This window comes from Impatiens glandulifera, chromosome 1, assembly GCF_907164915.1.
Source record: "Impatiens glandulifera chromosome 1, dImpGla2.1, whole genome shotgun sequence".
In the NCBI taxonomy this organism is placed as follows: Eukaryota; Viridiplantae; Streptophyta; class Magnoliopsida; order Ericales; family Balsaminaceae; genus Impatiens; species Impatiens glandulifera.
In genome coordinates, this window is record NC_061862.1 from 15,749,081 (window position 1) to 15,767,176 (window position 18,096).

Sequence of the window (18,096 nt, forward strand, 5' to 3'; positions counted from 1 at the left end):
GACCTCACACTTTGGTTAATTAAATATTTGATTCATATTTTTTTAACCACTTTCAAATGATACCGGTCTATTATCCTCGACAAACCACATCTCAATCACATTTGGTTAAAGGTTGTACTTGTTTTGTTAGGTTGCAACTTCGAAACCTACAAATAACATTTTTAAATTTATTTTTAACCGTTTTAAGTTTATGGGCGGGTCAACCCACAATCCGACCCAAAAATCAATTTACTCTCACATAAATATCCAAATTAACCACAGCTCTTGACCCGGCAATCCGGACACTTTAAAAATTAAGCATCATTATATATATAGATTAGTTAGTTAAAAATTTGAACTTTTATTGTTAAAATATCTCGCGTTCATCAAATTTGGTTCATCAAATTTGGTGTTGAATCTTAAATATAAAGTGTTGTAAGCCTAGTTGGTTAAAGGGTTGTACTTCTTTTTGTCATGTTGCAAGTTCGAAACCTACAAATAACATTTTTAAATTTATTTTTAACCGTTTTAAGTTTATGGACGGGTCAACCCACAATCCGACCCAAGTATCCATTTACTCTCACATAAATATCAAAATTAACCACAGCTCTCGACCCGGCAATCCGAACACTTTAAAAATTAAGCATCATTATATATATATAGATGTTACAATAACTTATCATTTCAACAACAAAATACCATTCAACACAAAAATAATTAAATCCAACGACACAAAAGAATACTAATTAAGATTATATATAAAAAATAAAATAAAATAATAACTTAATAGTTTTGTTTACTATTATTATAAACTTGAATAAAAAATTAAATAAAAAGACTATTAATTTCATTTTTATATTACAGAAAATAAATAAAAAAACATCATAATAGTATTATAAAGAAAAATAAATAAAAAGAGATAAATTAATTAATTAATTAATAAAAAATAAGAGAGAAATTAATTAATTAATTAATAAAAAAGAAAGAAAGAAAAAAATGAATATTTAATTAATAAATATATAAATTTCAAAAAAAACAATTAACTCTATTTAATGAAAGAACCTAAATACGCTTAAATGATTTTTATTAGTTCATACATTTAATTGAGTTAGTTTTAAAATTATATACGTCTAATTAAATTACATTTATAAATAACATATTTTAAAAATATATGATAATTCAAGTGATAAATGTATTACGTAATAAATCAAATATTTTAACTCTCATGTCCACTAAAAAAAATTATTATGATGAAAAATCATATTAATCACTCCAAAAATAAATCCAAATAAAAATTAAAATTAAGTAGACTTATATATAAGTAGAAAAATGAGTACATGAACGATTCTACAATCAGTTAAACAATTGAAAAGGTCTTGAAACTGAAACTAATTAAATATTATCGAAGATTTATCAAAGACTACAGTTAAAGTTAAATAGCCTAACCCCTTACTGCCTTAATGAAAAAAAGGACATGCATGAAAAGAAGAGGTAGAGGTAGAGACAAAGTTCCTATTGTTGAAGCAGTGTATGTTGTTCCTTCGTCCTAGCGTTGCCTAACTTCATAATTCACTTTGTGATGGAAACTAATGTAAGTGAAGCTGGAATTGATTCTCTTTATTAGCAAGACGACCATATGCACATATGAGAAGTAACTTATGGCCTTAATTTTTATGTAAAGAAATGTAAATCTTATATTAGGTACTGTTCAGTTAAAGACAAATCATGAAATCCTTAAATACCTAGCCCAAGATAAATGACTTTATAAATTAATGTAATACTATGTCAAAAATATAAAAAATGAAAGAGAACCTCAAGCTCAAGGTAGATTTTGTGGTTTAAGATTGTACTTTCCTATAATCTAATTAAAATATCATAAATATATAAAATATTAAAAATAGATACAAGTAATCTATAAAGATATAAGAAAAAGACTAAAGATTAACATAGCAAAATATAATAATAAATAATAACAAAAATAATAATAATAATAATAATTATTATAACTAATTTAGTGAACTCATTGAATGGGACGGCATACTAATAATAAATATAATAATAATATTCATAAATATAATAATAATTATTATAAACTAATAATAATAATAATAAATCTAATAATAATAAATATTATAATAATAATAATAAATCTAATAATAATAAATACTATAATAATAATAATTATTATTATTATAATAACACTACTAATAATAATATTAATAAATATCATAATAATAAATATCATAATAATAAATATAATAATAATATAAATAATTATTATAATAATAATAATAATGAATATAATTATTATAATAATAATAATAATAATAAATATAATAATAAATATAATAATAATATAAATAATTATAATAATAATATAAATAATTATAATAATAATAATAATATTAATGAATATAATAATTATTATAATAATAATAATAAATCTAATAATAATAATTATTAATATTATAATAATAATAAATATAATAATAATAATATTATTATAATAATAAATATAATAATAATAAATTTAATAAATATTATAATTCTATTAATAAATATAATTATAATATTACTAATAAAAATAATAAATAATAAATATAATGAATAATAAATATAATAATTTATTATTATAATAATAACAATAAAAATAAAAATAATAATAATAATTAATAAATATAATTATAATAATAATTATACTACTAATAATAATAATAAATATAATAATAATAATAATAATTATTATTATTATTATAATAATAAATAATAATAACAATAATACTAATATTAATACTAATAAATATAATAATAATAATAATAAATTATTATAATAAAAAATATAATAATAAATATAATAATAAATAATATTAATAAATATAATAATAATAACATTAATAAATATAAAAAATAATAAAAATTATAAATATAATAATAATGATTATTATTATAATAATAATAATTATTATAATAATAAATATAATAATTATTATTATTATAAATATAATAATAATAAATAATTTTAATAAATATAATAATAATAAATATTATAATTATATTACTAATTATAATAATAAATATAATTATAATATTAATAATGATAAATATAATTATAAAAATAAATATAATAATAATAATAATTAAATAATTATAATAATAATAATAAATATAATAATAAATAATATTAATAAATATAATTAAAATAATACTAAATATAATAATAATAATTATTATTATTATGATAATAATAAATATAATAATGATAGTTATTATTGTTATGATAATAATAGTTATTATAATAATAATAAATAAAATGATAAATAATTTTAATAAATATTATAATAATAATAAATATTATAATTATATTAATAAATATTATAATTATATTAATAAATTTAATAATAAATATTATTATAATATTATTAATAATAAATATAAAAATAATTTAATAATAAATATATAAATTATTAATATATTATAAATTATTAAATTATTAAAAATAAATACAACATAGTGATCAAGTATCAACTTATGGTATGGTAAGTTATCATAATAATAAATATAATAAACAATAAATGAAATAATAATAACAATAAAAATAATAAATATAATTATAATAATTAATAAATATAATTATAATAATTATAATGATTATTATAAACAATAAATATAATCATAATAATATTTAAATAATTATTATTATAATAATAAATATTAATAAATATAATAATAACATTAATAAAAATATAATAATAATATTTTTTATAACAATAATATTTTTTATAATAATAATAATAAATATATATAATAATAAATATAATTGTAATGTTAATAATAATAAATATAATAATAATTATTATTATTATTACTATTATTATTATTATAAATAATAAAGTAATAATAATAAATAAATAAATAATTCTATATCATAAATATATAAAATATTAAAAATAAATACAAATAATATAGCATAAATAATAATAATTAATAAATATAATAATAATTATTATTATTTTAACAAATAATAATAACAATAAATATAATAATAATAAATATAGAATAAATAATTTTAATAAATATAATAATAATAATAATAATAATGAATATAATAATAACATAAATAAATATAATAATAACATTAATAAAAATAAAAATAAAAATAATTATAAATATCAATAATAATAATAAACATATTAATAATAAAGACAATTAATAGTATATTAATAATAATATTTATATTATTATTAATAATAATAATAAATATAATAATAATAGTAATAATAAATATATTAATATGTATAATAATAATAATAAATATTATAATAATAATAAATAACATAATAATAATAATAAATATAATAAACATGTTTATGAATAATTTCTTATAATTTAGTTAATTAGGGATTTGTTAATTGTTTTAATTATTATTTTGAAAAGAATTTCACTTAAATTTCAAAAATCATTTTATTAAAAAAAGAGGAGTAAATGAAGTCATAGATAAATTAATAAATACAATAAACATTATTATTTCAAATAATGGTATATTTATTATTTCAAATAATGGTGTGTTTATTATTTCAAATAATGGTATTTACTGTACTTGAAAACTATTTTAGAGATTTTTTTTATCTAATTGATTTAAATAATTTGTCTTATCAATACTTTCATTTCTTATTCATATTGAAATTTAAATTTATATTTAATTACAACTTATTAATATGACAATTTATAAGGCTTTCATGTAAAAACATGTATAATTATTATATTTTTATATCATTTTAAAGATATATAAAATCTAAATCTAAATAATCTAGTAGTTTTTTCTATATTAATATGCATTTTAGAATAAAATCTAGTTAATTTATTGAAAAGGTGAATGATTTTAATAAAATATTAAAATAAAAAGAAAGGACAATTTCATATTTTATTTAATAATTTAAATAATTGCAGATAAAATGATATGATTTTATTTTGAATAAATTCAAACAATTATTTATCAAATAAAATCAATTGTTAAAAAGACTTACATAGTATTTAAGTTTTGATGGAGTTGGCTGATACATTTAAAAAAAACAAGATTTAACTAAAATAGTTCGATTGATGTCGGTCGAAAAGTTAATCGTTTTTTTTCGAGTACTAACGAGCTCAATAACTTCTTTTTTAATATACACACCTCTTAAAAAAAATTGACTATAATTGTTTTTACCCTATCTATTATTTAAGTTTAATTTGTAAATTTATATATAGATAGACATTTTAGAATATTTAGTATGTAGCATATAATTTGAATCTCAATATTAACATTTAATTAAAAAATTAATTAAATTTGAAATTTAAATATAGTAAATACTATTACATTATACAATAATGTCAATTTAACTTTTCTATATTCATACCTAATTCAAAATTTGTTTATTTTACTAATTCACATGAAAAATGATGAAATCTATGAAGTTTTAAAATTGATTTTACATGCTTAATTTTCACATTTAAAATTAGTGTTTATTAAAAAAGAAAGAAGAAGATATAAATAATGTAGCATGAATATAATAGTCTACCCTAATTTGAAAATGTAAACTTTTATTATATTATTTCATAAAATATAATTTTTACTTTTATTAGTGATTTTTTTTTTTAATATTGTCAAATTAAAATTTATCATGGTTATTTAATGTAGAGATATTTTATAAATATTTTATTTTTAATATATATATATATATTTATAGAAACAATATTAATATTTAATTATTTACACAACCTATTAATTAGCCACATCTATTCATAAAACTCATAACCTTTGAATTTGATCAATTTGATCGACGATGTTAGTAATTTACATCTAGTTTAAACTTATTTTTCAATTCAACGTCATATTATTTGTAAAAAAAATAAATATTAGTATAATATTATCGTAACATTTAATTAAAGTAAAAATTAATAATTGTCAACCAATATTAGTGCAAACAAAAAATATTCTCTTTCTTTAATTATGTGAAGTATTTTCATAAAATGCTTATATAGAGGCAAAAGACATAATATTCAACTAGCATTATTTGCACGAGTAATAATATAAAAAATCGTGAAAAAATATTACGGTAAAAATGTGATAACATTTTTAATTTTATTTTTAATCGTTTTAAGTTTATGGGCGGGTCAATCCACAATCCAACTCAAGTATTTATTTACTCTCACATTATATAACGATCTCTAAAACAATTGATACAATTTGATTCCTCAACTCAATTAGTTTCACCTCTAGAGTCCACTTTTTCCCCATACTACAAGTTAAAATGAAAATGTAAAGACTACCATTAAAGTAGCTCAGACGAGACTTATTATATCCATATGAATTATGTTCCTATCTATATAAATATGACATAATTCTTCTATTATTGCTCACTAATAATAGTGAAATCTATAGCCCAAAGTCAAAAGAGAATTATGATTAATTAAAAACTATTGATGAACTACCGTGTTCATCAAATTTGGTGTTGAATTTAAAATATAAAGTGTTATTAGTTTAGTTAATTAAAGAGTTGTATTTGTTTTGTTATGTTGCAAGTTCGAACTATACCTATAGTATTTTTAATTTTATTTTAAACCGTTTTAAGTTTATGGGCGGGTTAACCCACAATCCAATCCAAGTATCCATTTACTCTCACATATATATCCAAATTAATCACATCTCTCGACCCGACAATCCGGACACTTTAAAAATTAAGCATCATTATATATAATATAAATGGTAACATATAAGTCAGTACTATTTCCCCAATATAACTTAAAGTTGGTATAACAAATTTCCCCAGTCTATTTGATGAGGAATATCACGGTAATACTATAATTAATTTTTTCAATAATATTTTTCACAGCTCTTTTATTGTTTTATTAGTATTAAATTCTCCTAAATGAAGATATAAATCCTTACTTGCACTCATACCTAATATAATTTTAGGTACATTGTTTGTTGAGATTATAACTAAGATTAGTATTAAATAACCATTACTTATTCAGACTAATTATTAAATTATTTATTAAAATATAAAAAGTAATCTAATTTTTTTAACTATTCATTATACATTTGTCCATCATTAGAAAAAAAGATTGTTTGAGATCTTTGAAGACTTTTTTTAAGATCTTCTTTTCGATCTTGTTTTTGTTTAATTGAACAAAATTTGTCTAACCCACTTTATTAATATTATGAATAATTAATGACAATATCTTATTCTATTTATATTATTATAAGATTAAGATTGTTATATAAGTAAAAATAATATTACTATTGGAATAGAATATTGGCAATTAATTAAAAATAATTTAAATATAATTAAGTAGTCCTCTATAACAAACACACACACAAAAAATCATTTAATCTATAAAAACAGATTATTTAATAATATACCAAGTAAGATTATTTTTGCACATAATCCATTGATTACTAAAACTAATTCGAGATAAGCATATATATATATATAAAAGATAGAGCTCCTTATCAATTTGGTCAAATTATATATGGGTCAATATATTTTAAAACATTTTCTTTTGAATCTCATTATTTTAGACTATGCAGGTTAAGAGTTATAAAATTTGTCTTAACAATTTTGTTAACTTATTTACATGTTTATAATTAAATAAAAAATTAATATTATTAATTTAACTTTATAGACTTTTAGAAAATTGATAGTCAATACTCTAATTTAATGAATTTTTTAGTTAAATCAATTACTTTTTTAGTTAAATCAATTACATAAATATTTTATTTATTTTATTATATATGTAGCGTAAATAATAAGTTAATATATATATATAAATAAAATGATGCTTAATTTTTAAAGTGTCCGGATTGACGAGTCGAGAGCGGTAGTTAATTTGGATATATATGTGAGAGTAAATGAATACTTGGGTCGAATTGTGGGTTGACCCGTCCATAAAACTTAAAACAGTTAAAAATAAAAATAAAAATACTATATGTATAATAAGTTAATATATATATATATAAATAAATAAAATGATGCTTAATTTTTAAAGTGTCCGGATTGACGAGTCGAGAGCGGTAGTTAGTTTGGATATATATGTGAGAGTAAATGAATACTTGGGTTGAATTGTGAGTTGACCCGTTCATAAACTTAAAACAGTTAAAAATAAAAATAAAAATACTATATGTATGTTTTGAGCTTACAGCCTAACAAAAAAAATATATATATAAATATAGCTGTGATTAATTTGGATATATATGTGAGAGTAAATAGATACTTGGATCGGACTGTGAGTTGACCCGCCCATATACTTAAAATGATTAAAAATAAAATAAAAAATATTATGTCTATGTTTTGAACTTGCAACATAACAAAACAAGTACAACCCTCTAACCAACTATCTAACTAACTAGGTTAATAATATTTTATATTTTAAATTAAACAACAAATTTGATAAACGCGAGACATTTTAACCATATAAGTTTAACTTAACTTTTTAACTAACTAATCTCTATACATAATGATGCTTAATTTTCAAAGTATCCCAATTGCAGAGAGTTGTGGTTAATATATATATATATATATACGAGGGTTTACCCGCTCATAAACTTAAAACGATTAAAAATATCACATTTTTATCGTAATTTTTTTTTACGATTGTTTATATCATTCGTGTAAATAGATAAGTAACCCTAAAATACAAAAGTAAAAAAAAAAAAAAAAAAAAAAAAAAAAAAAAAAGTCAAATAACCTAATAAATCTTGTAAAATCATTTTGCATTAATTTGTTTTTTTTTTTATATTGGACGAATGTGAATCACGCGCTTTCAAGTGTGAATGGAAATGCGAATCCTTAGTAACGTATTGGTTTAGACAGCCCTCCTTACCGTTACCGTTATCGTCACCACACAGTCGTCTCAATTATTTACAGACATCGTAATGATTAACTCATTTATGCATTTACGGAAATCCCTCTTTCCTACTATATATATAGAGCTATAAATATAGACACGTCCACCATTTATCCTTCTTCTTGGCATCTTCCATTCTTATCAAACCGCCTTAGTTATTATAGACAGAGAAAGCTCAAGAGACCAAAGCAAAGAGATAGATGGAGAAGGCAATTGAAAGGCAGAGAGTTTTATTGGAGCATCTTCATCCTTCTGCCTCATCCTCTTCACTCGAGAACATCGGATCTTTCGTTTCTGTAAGTTCCGATTTCTTTCTCTGATCCAGCTCTATCTTAACTCATTTGTTTCGTTTTTAATCGGATTTCGATGATGCCGCCGCACACTTTCTATCAAATCATTCTAGATTTATTCGATCGATGTTACGATCACCTAACAGGAAGCCTGTTTAGGCAGTGATGAATTGTTTAATTTCAATTCGTTTGCATTTAGAGTGTTTATTTTGTGAAATGAAGTGCCGTGGATTCTGTTTGATCGAGATATTTCATCTGATTTATGGAATCGACTTATTTATTGTTAGAAGCTTCATGAAAAACTGTTTTTCTTCGATCGATGTTACGATCACCTAACAGGAAGCCTGTTTCGGCGGTGATAAATTGTTTAATTTCAATTCGTTTGAATTTAGAGTGTTTATTTTGTGAAATGAAGTGCCGTATATTCTGTTTGATCGAGATATTTCATCTGATTTATGGAATCGACTTATTTATTGTGAGAAGCTTCATGAAAAACTGTTTTACTTCGATCGATGTTACGATCACCTAACAGGAAGCCTGTTTCGGCGCTGATGAATTGTTTAATTTCAATTCGTTTGAATTTTGAGTGTTTATTTTGTGAAATGAAGTGTCGTGGATTCTGTTTGATCGAGATATTTCATCTGATTTTTGGAATCTTGTAATATGAAGACTTATTTATTGTGAGAAGCTTCATGAAAAACTGTTTGATTCGTTTTAGCAAGTGATCGTGTGTGCCTGGAGTGTTTTTTGGATCTTTTCAATTAATAGTTCTTCCTTACATTCAGGCATCTCCATGTGCGGCTGGGGATAGTGCTGCCTACCAGAGGAGTTCAGTTTATGGAGACGATGTGGTTATAGTAGCGTGAGTTTCTGATCTTGTGAATTTCCTTTTACAGTAGTATGTGTACTTGTGCACATTTCACCACCATCCAAATTGGTGCATTTATGAAGGATCTGGAAAGAATATGATTCTGGTGGTATTTAATTTATCCTAGATGAGGAAATGGATAAATTCTATTCAGTCCTTTGATTATGAATTCGATTTAACCTTGGTCTATTTAAATCAATTCATCTAAATCTTGTCCATAACTTCTTATGAATTGGATCAAAATCTGACTTTTAATAAACTATTTTTATAAAATTAGCCCTTACCTAATGGTCTGGCTCTGGGCATGATAACTGTGTCTTATTGACAAGAATTATAAACTTCTTATCCATTTGAAATCTTGTGTGCTTTTGAGCATTTAAATTTATTTGTTTTTGAAAAGTTAAAACTTCCATATATTAGGATTGTCATTGTCTGTGTGCTTCAAGAAATATGAATTGTCATATGATTGAGCAATTTTTTAATAGTTAAAACTTGAATATCCATTTAGCTTTGCCGATTATGGAGGGCTTTGTATCATTATGAAACCTGTGTAATCTAAATTAGTCTTACATGGTGACCATGGGAAGATTACTTATAGATTATATTGCAAATGTTGTTAACATGTCAGTACTGTATCTTAAGATAAATCCAGAATAAGCCCATTGATCAAAGATTGATTTAGGAAAAACAAATGTATCTCATGTACTCTTAAATTTGAACATCTCATCTGATAAGTTGATAGATCTGATTGGATTTTCAGACAAAACTCAAATAGAATTATGCAGGCAGATGTGTGTTGACCTGTAAAGCAGTTAATAATGTTTTATTTTCTCGTTGAACAGTGCATATCGGACACCGCTTTGCAAGGCAAAGAGAGGAGGGTTTAAAGATACTCATGCTGATGATTTGCTTGCCCCTGTTCTGAAGGTTTGTTCTGTTATCATCTTTTTGTTGGCTTGGAACACTAGCAATCATATACGAATTCGATTTTAATGTTGGTTTACAATGTTCATATGAATATTTCTTGTAGGCACTAATTGAGAAGACAAATTTGAATCCAAATGAAGTCGGGGATATTGTTGTGGGTTCAGTGTTGGGTCCAGGTTCTCAAAGAGCCAGTGAATGCAGGATGGCTGCATTCTATGCTGGTTTTCCTGGTAGATCTACTGCTTTCAATTGTTTCCAATTTCTAACATAAGTCCTTTCATTATCTCTAATGATGTATTCCTTGAACTTTCAGAAACTGTGCCTATAAGAACTGTGAATAGGCAATGCTCATCAGGGTTGCAGGCTGTGGCAGATGTTGCTGCAGCAATTAAAGCTGGTTTTTATGACATTGGTATGGATTTCCCTTTTCCATAAATGCGTTGTGTGATTCCACAGATTATCGCGTGTTAGTTCTAAATGGTACAATTCTTACAATAGGAATCGGTGCTGGTTTGGAGTCGATGACAGCCAACCCAATGGCTTGGGAAGGATCTGTCAATCCAAGAGTAGGTGTACCTTTTCTTGCTTATTAACATGAGCTTCAGTGGCTAAATAATTTATTATGATCATAGGTGGAATCAATTCGTCAGGCCCAAGATTGTCTTCTTCCAATGGGAGTGACATCAGAAAACGTTGCTCATCGTTTTACTGTAACAAGGCAAGAACAGGACCAGGCTGCTGTGAGTTTTATATGCCTAATAACTACTTTGAACCTCTTAATAGTGTAAACTTATTGACAAGTATATGTATATATGTTAAGGTTGACTCACATAGAAAGGCTGCTGCTGCCACCGCTTCTGGTAAATTCAAAGACGAGATTATCCCTGTCTCAACTAAGGTAAGTAATATATTCGATAATATGTGAATCCCGCCAATTTTCAAGAGAATTAACTTGTCTTCCTCTGTTATTGGGTATGTTTAATGGGGAAAGATTGTTGACCCCAAAACTGGAGATGAAAAAACTGTTACCATTTCCGTAGATGATGGAATTAGGCCAAGCACCAAATTGTCAGATTTGGCAAAGCTGAAGGCAGTGTTTAAGAAAGATGGAACCACAACTGCTGGTACATATAATATAGTTTTAATGCAGATTGTCATCCATAACATGCATTGATCATGACTCTCATACTTTATTTCTCCTGTGTTGTATAGGAAATTCTAGCCAAGTGAGTGATGGTGCAGGTGCTGTTCTTCTCATGAAGAGAAGCACTGCAATACAAAAAGGATTGCCGATTTTAGGTGTATTCAGGTTAGTTGGAGCTTACTTGAACAGCTAAAATGATTTATACCTTACATAAAGTATTGAGAATGGTAAATACTTAATTTGAAGTTCGGATTGAATTAACCGAGATCTGATGATGTGTATTATTTGATTGTAGGACATTCGCTGCAGTGGGTGTTGACCCTGCAATCATGGGTGTTGGCCCTGCTGTTGCAATTCCTGCTGCTGTTAAGGCTGCCGGACTTGAACTGGATGATATTGATCTTTTTGAGATAAACGAAGTAAGTATGTGTGTACTGATTGGTGGGAGTGATTTGATGATGTCATTTGTATGATTTTTGTTATGTTTATGGTACAGGCATTTGCATCACAATTTGTATACTGCCGTAAGCATCTAGGTCTTGACCCAGAAAAGATTAATGTGAATGGTGGTGCTTTGGCTATTGGTCATCCTTTGGGTGCAACAGGTAGACTTTAATGAATGGTTCGTTGGTTGATTCATTTTCCTCATTATTATTATTATTATTATGTAATGTGTATAGGAGCTCGATGCGTTGCAACACTATTGCATGAGATGAAAAGGCGTGGAAAAGATTGTCGGTTTGGTGTGATATCGATGTGCATAGGAACGGGAATGGGGGCAGCTGCAGTTTTTGAAAGGGGAGACTGTGCAGATGAACTCTGCAATGTGAGGAAGGTTGAGGAGACCAATAGGAGTCGTCTTCTATCCAAGGATGCTCTATAACTTGTGAAGAACCACATTCCTTACTGTTTTATTATTTCCTATTTATAAGACACCAAACCTCGTGTACAATTTTATCATTTCCTATTTATAAGACACTAAAGCTTATGTACAATTTTATCATGGGTGGGGTGGGGGTGGGGGTGACATTCATAAAGGTATGTGAAGTTGGAAGTGGAAGTTGAATAGTTGATTAATTTGTAAGCTTTGGGTATGGATATTGATTATTACATGTTAATCTCAAGACTTAATAAATTACAAAGATTCAAAAATATATAATATGAATTTATAAATTTAATATATATATATAAATTTGTTAAATGATATTATAAATATTATTTTTTAATAAATTTATATTATTTTTTAAATTATTTTTAATAAATTTACAAAATAATGAATCATTTGAAAATTTATATTATAAATATATATACCTTGTTATTATATATTTTAAATAATAATAAATTTTATTGATTTTTATTGATAACTTAGTTGTTAAATATGGACAATTAAAAAAATATATGCTAGATTTTGTGTTTAAATCTTGGTAATTATAATTTTTATATATTAAAATAGTAAATGAGAAAGAGAAGTCACCTAAATAAGAATATATTTTAAAAAGTAATAAAAGTATGGCACATAGAAGACTGAAAAAATAATATGTGGATGTTAACAAGTTAACAATAATTAATTTTTTTATTCTTCCCTTTTATATATTTTTTTTTATAAAAATTTGTTTGTTTTATAAATTAGTTTTTTTTTTAAAATGAGATCGCAATTATTAAACAAATAAATATTAAGTTCATATTTATATTTATTATGTCCGCTGACTCATTTATCCGACCTCGTTATTAGAGAAAAAGTTAACTAATTCATCCATATAAAAAGATAGGACCCTAATATTAAAAAATGTTTATTAAAAAGTTAAAAAAAAATATTACAACTTCTATTCTAAAAAGTTAAAAAATAAAAAAATTGGCCCCTATTTTTCGGTTATGAGATCTTGACCCAAAACGTTCATGATTTACCTGACCCGATTGGGACGGTATGGTCGTTACAGGTTGCCATGCTTATTGAAGTGTGGTGCCATGTCCATTGAAGTAGGTCCTGTGTCATAAGTGAGGCAATTGTCTCAGACCCACAAATATTTTTGGGGTACCAAAATTTTAAAAATAAATAAATTATAATGATATGTTTATGTGCTTATTTTTAAAAAACCCATAATAATTGATAACCTATCAATGATAAGCCCTAACTTAATTTGTATCCAAAAAAAATAAAAATAAAAAACACTATCTTACTTGGAGAAAAGAATCGCACGATTCTCATTTATCAACAAAATCAAGGAAAAAGAAAAAAAAATAAGAACGAGCATTCTGGAAAAAGAAAAGGAAACACTTCCCCCAAACCCTAAGTCCGTCATCGATCCTTCAGCTTGCCGAAATCGGAGCAGAAAACTCGGTCGTCTCCTTCCCCGAACTCTTGGGCCTTTTTTCACTCGTTCCAGCCTTGTTTCTCGGCACTGCGCCACTGCCCACTAGAGTTTTTCCTCCGATTTTGGTGAGATTTTGGTTCGATTTACTTGATTACTTTTGGTTGTTTGGATCTTTTTTGTTTTTTTAGTATTTACTTATAGCATATTGTTTTGATGATATTTTATTTCTAGAATTTATGTTATAAATACTATTATATTTAAATAGATAAAAAATATGTATAAATATTAAGTTTTGAGGGCACCAAGTTTTGTGTTCGCCTCAGACCTCGAAATCTAAGTCCAACACTGCATTGAAGTGTGTGATGTGATAATTAAATAGCTTAATAAACAAGGGTGCACTTTTTACAAACATAATGAAAGATTGTTAGCATAACTCTTATCCTTGAATTAACTTAAAAATAAAATATTAACAAACTTTAAGTTTTATAGGCTATCCATGAACATTCCAATTATGAACTAATTTGATTTAGCTTATTGACATTAACTTATTAGCTTACTTATTGACATTAACTTATTAGCTTACTTGATACCTTTGATATGATCTCAACTTATTTAATCTTAACTTAATTATTTTTTATATTTATAATATTATTTAATTATTAATATTATATATGTATATATATTTATTAATTTAATTTTAAATATTATTAAATGATTTAAATTAAAAAATAGTATATTTGAAAATAAATTATATTAATATATTAATTTTTATAAATTTTTGTTAATATATAATTTTAAATATTAATATATTTTAAAATAAATGATATGAATATATTACCATTATTTTTAGGATCGAATATAAAATTAGAGACTTACAAAGAAAGTCTGAAGAGGAACAACTTCTGTGTTTAGGATAATAGAAATGCCTATCAACCAATTATAATACTTAACTTCAATTTAAAAGTTCCAAAATATCCAACATGCCTAAAACAGTGGCTAAATAGGACCAAACAGGAACACAAAATTAAAGTACCATTTTATAAAAGGGATCGACATTTCAAATCCATTTCAAATCCATGTCAGATGTCCATTCAAACTTCTAAGATAAGCTTTAATTTTTTTTATTAATTACTCCTTTTTTTATGAAGGGTAGTTAGCGGTCATGATCAACACCTAATTTGATTAGCCTATTAGGCTTGACATTTAAAACAAATAATTAAATACGTAGTAAGATTTGGAACGTACCCGGGAATGAAGGATAAACACACTGTCCTCCAAACTTTTATTGATGATGCTTCAAATTTATTACAACTGGATGATGGTGCTAGAGAGTACAATAGAGAGAGAGAGAGTACAATACAGATTTCAGGGGTCGTTTTCGCCTCCCCTTTCAACACAACATAAACAACTATTTATAGTAAAACATTTAAATAAAAGTTAAAAACTTGAACAGTGATTCCCAGGATTCCCGGGATAAGTTTTTTCCGCAAATTACGGATCTTGTCTTCTTCTTCTGCAAACAGTACCTCCCGGGATTCCCGGGATAAGTTTTTTCCGCATCTTTCGGATCTTGTTTCTCTTTAAATTTTGAACTGGCTGGATGATGATGATCCAACGTCTTTTTTTGAAATTTTTTCAACCAAGGTGTCTTTGATTGCTTCGAAAATGTCTTCAATGGCGACATCACTTTGAGCGTCTTGAAGATAATCGGATGCCATAGTTGAATCTGATTTGTTTGATTTATTATCATCCTCAAATTTAGACATAAAGTCTTTCTTCATTTCTTCAATATATGCAGATATCATCTGACTTTTTGATAAGTTCTCTGACCTCATTCAAAATTTTTTGGAGATATAATCAAACGGGGACGGTGCTTCCGCTACTTGTCGTTTTTCTTCATACATACTTATTTGCTGGTGTAGGAGGTCCATTGTCTCCTTCCCGAATCGCTCCTTTGTTTCCTGATCTATTCTCATCATCTTATCCCAAAATTTATAAAATGATGACCTAAATAGACAGGGAATGCCTGTTTTGGTATAACCAAATTCAGGAATCCATCTCCAGATCCATGGAATGGAAAATTCAGTAAAAAAGAAACATGAAGCTATTCCGTCAATATATAAATTAGCTTCTTGTTTTTGCAGAAGCTGGGGAGATACATTGCTCCATTTATCAAATAGGACCTTGATTTCTTCTGGTAAAATCTTTGGGCAGGGACCAAAACAGTAAAACCAGTCTATGAACCAGTGGGGAATATCACCTCTATAGACATTTGCACATACCTTGATGAACCAGGAATGTTTATATTTATTATTCTCATAATATAGTGCCTTAGTAAAGGCATCACAATAATCCCAATAATTAAATTTGATTGTTGTCGTTTTATTAAACGATAATTCTCTTTCTTTCATTGGGGATATTCCCCAATCTTCCAACGAAATTGTCTTTTTTATTATTATTTTGCTGAAATTATAAATTTCTTTGTTTGCCCCAGAGAAATGTGATATTTCACATGACCCACTTTGAATAAGTATTTGCTCGTAAAATATCCGAGTCTTGTAAGTCCTTGACGGAGTGGATGTATTATCCAAATACCTCTGCATTATTGTCTATGGCTCATTCCTCCATTTGAGGTCCTTCTCTTCTAGGAGAAATATAATTTCTTTATATTCATTTCTTATAAATCCAATATTATTGGATTCTGATTCTTCATCTCCCAGTATTCTGGCATACGTTGGATTGTCTTTTTGACTGTCCGAACTTTGGGATAGATCCATTGCTATCAGTTTTTGTTTACCATACTGAGATATGATCTCTGGTGCTCTGCCCCGACCTCTTCCTCTGATAGAGGAGGGTCCTCTTCCTCTATTAGAGAAAGACTCATAACCCCTACCGCTCATTCCTGTAAATTTAAAAATTCACGGGTCAAGAAATCAGGAAGATTATTATCTATCCCTTTTTTGTATGTTATTTCAAAATCAAATGGAGCTAAATGAGCTTGCCATCTGGCGAACATTTGTTTTGACACATCATGTTTAAAATCTTTCTGGAACATGAATTTAGCTGCGTTGCAATCTGTTCGTATAATAAATTTTTGATTATATAAATCATCTTGGAATTTTAAAACACGTTTGACTATCGCCAGAATTTCTTTGGCGACTGTCGCATAATTCTTTTGAGAGTTGTTCCATTTCCCTGAATGGAATCTGACAAGATATACCTGTTTTGTTTTTGGATCTAATTGAGTTAGTATTCCTCCAAATCCTATGTCAGATGCATCAGTCTCAATTACCTTTTCCCAATTCGGGTTACTTATCATTAAACAAGGAAGTACCTTTACTTTATTTTTAATTCTTTTAATAGCCTCTGTATGATGATTTGACCATGGTTTTGGATTCTTGTTCAGTCTTTCATATAAGATTGATGTATCTTCCGTTAGATTTTTATAGTATGGAGCCACATAATTTAAGCTGCCTAGAAATCTTTGTAACTGTGTTTTATCAGTGATCACATTAGGGAATTTTCCCGCAAATTCTATGTTTCTATTAATGGGAGTAATATTTCTCTTTTCAATGATATGACCTAAAAACCTTATTCTTGTTTTGAAAAGATCCATTTTTGGTTTAGAAATTACTAGTCCATTTTGAGTTATTATTGTTTTGAACATATTTAAATGTTTGAAATGAGTTTCAA

General features: G+C 25.3%; 1 protein-coding gene across 1 annotated transcript; it reads left to right on the forward strand.

The window, feature by feature from the left end:
- The first annotated feature begins 8,980 nt into the window (after positions 1–8,980).
- Positions 8,981–13,215, forward strand: LOC124920856 (3-ketoacyl-CoA thiolase 2, peroxisomal-like). Its single transcript, XM_047461424.1, has 13 exons — positions 8,981–9,158; positions 9,938–10,014; positions 10,863–10,947; positions 11,051–11,177; positions 11,261–11,359; positions 11,446–11,513; positions 11,580–11,687; positions 11,768–11,845; positions 11,939–12,071; positions 12,160–12,256; positions 12,387–12,510; positions 12,588–12,696; positions 12,772–13,215. Exons 1-13 carry the CDS (start codon positions 9,063–9,065, stop codon positions 12,972–12,974), a joined length of 1,404 nt encoding a protein of 467 aa, XP_047317380.1. The 5' UTR covers positions 8,981–9,062; the 3' UTR covers positions 12,975–13,215.
- The last annotated feature ends 4,881 nt before the right edge of the window (positions 13,216–18,096 follow it).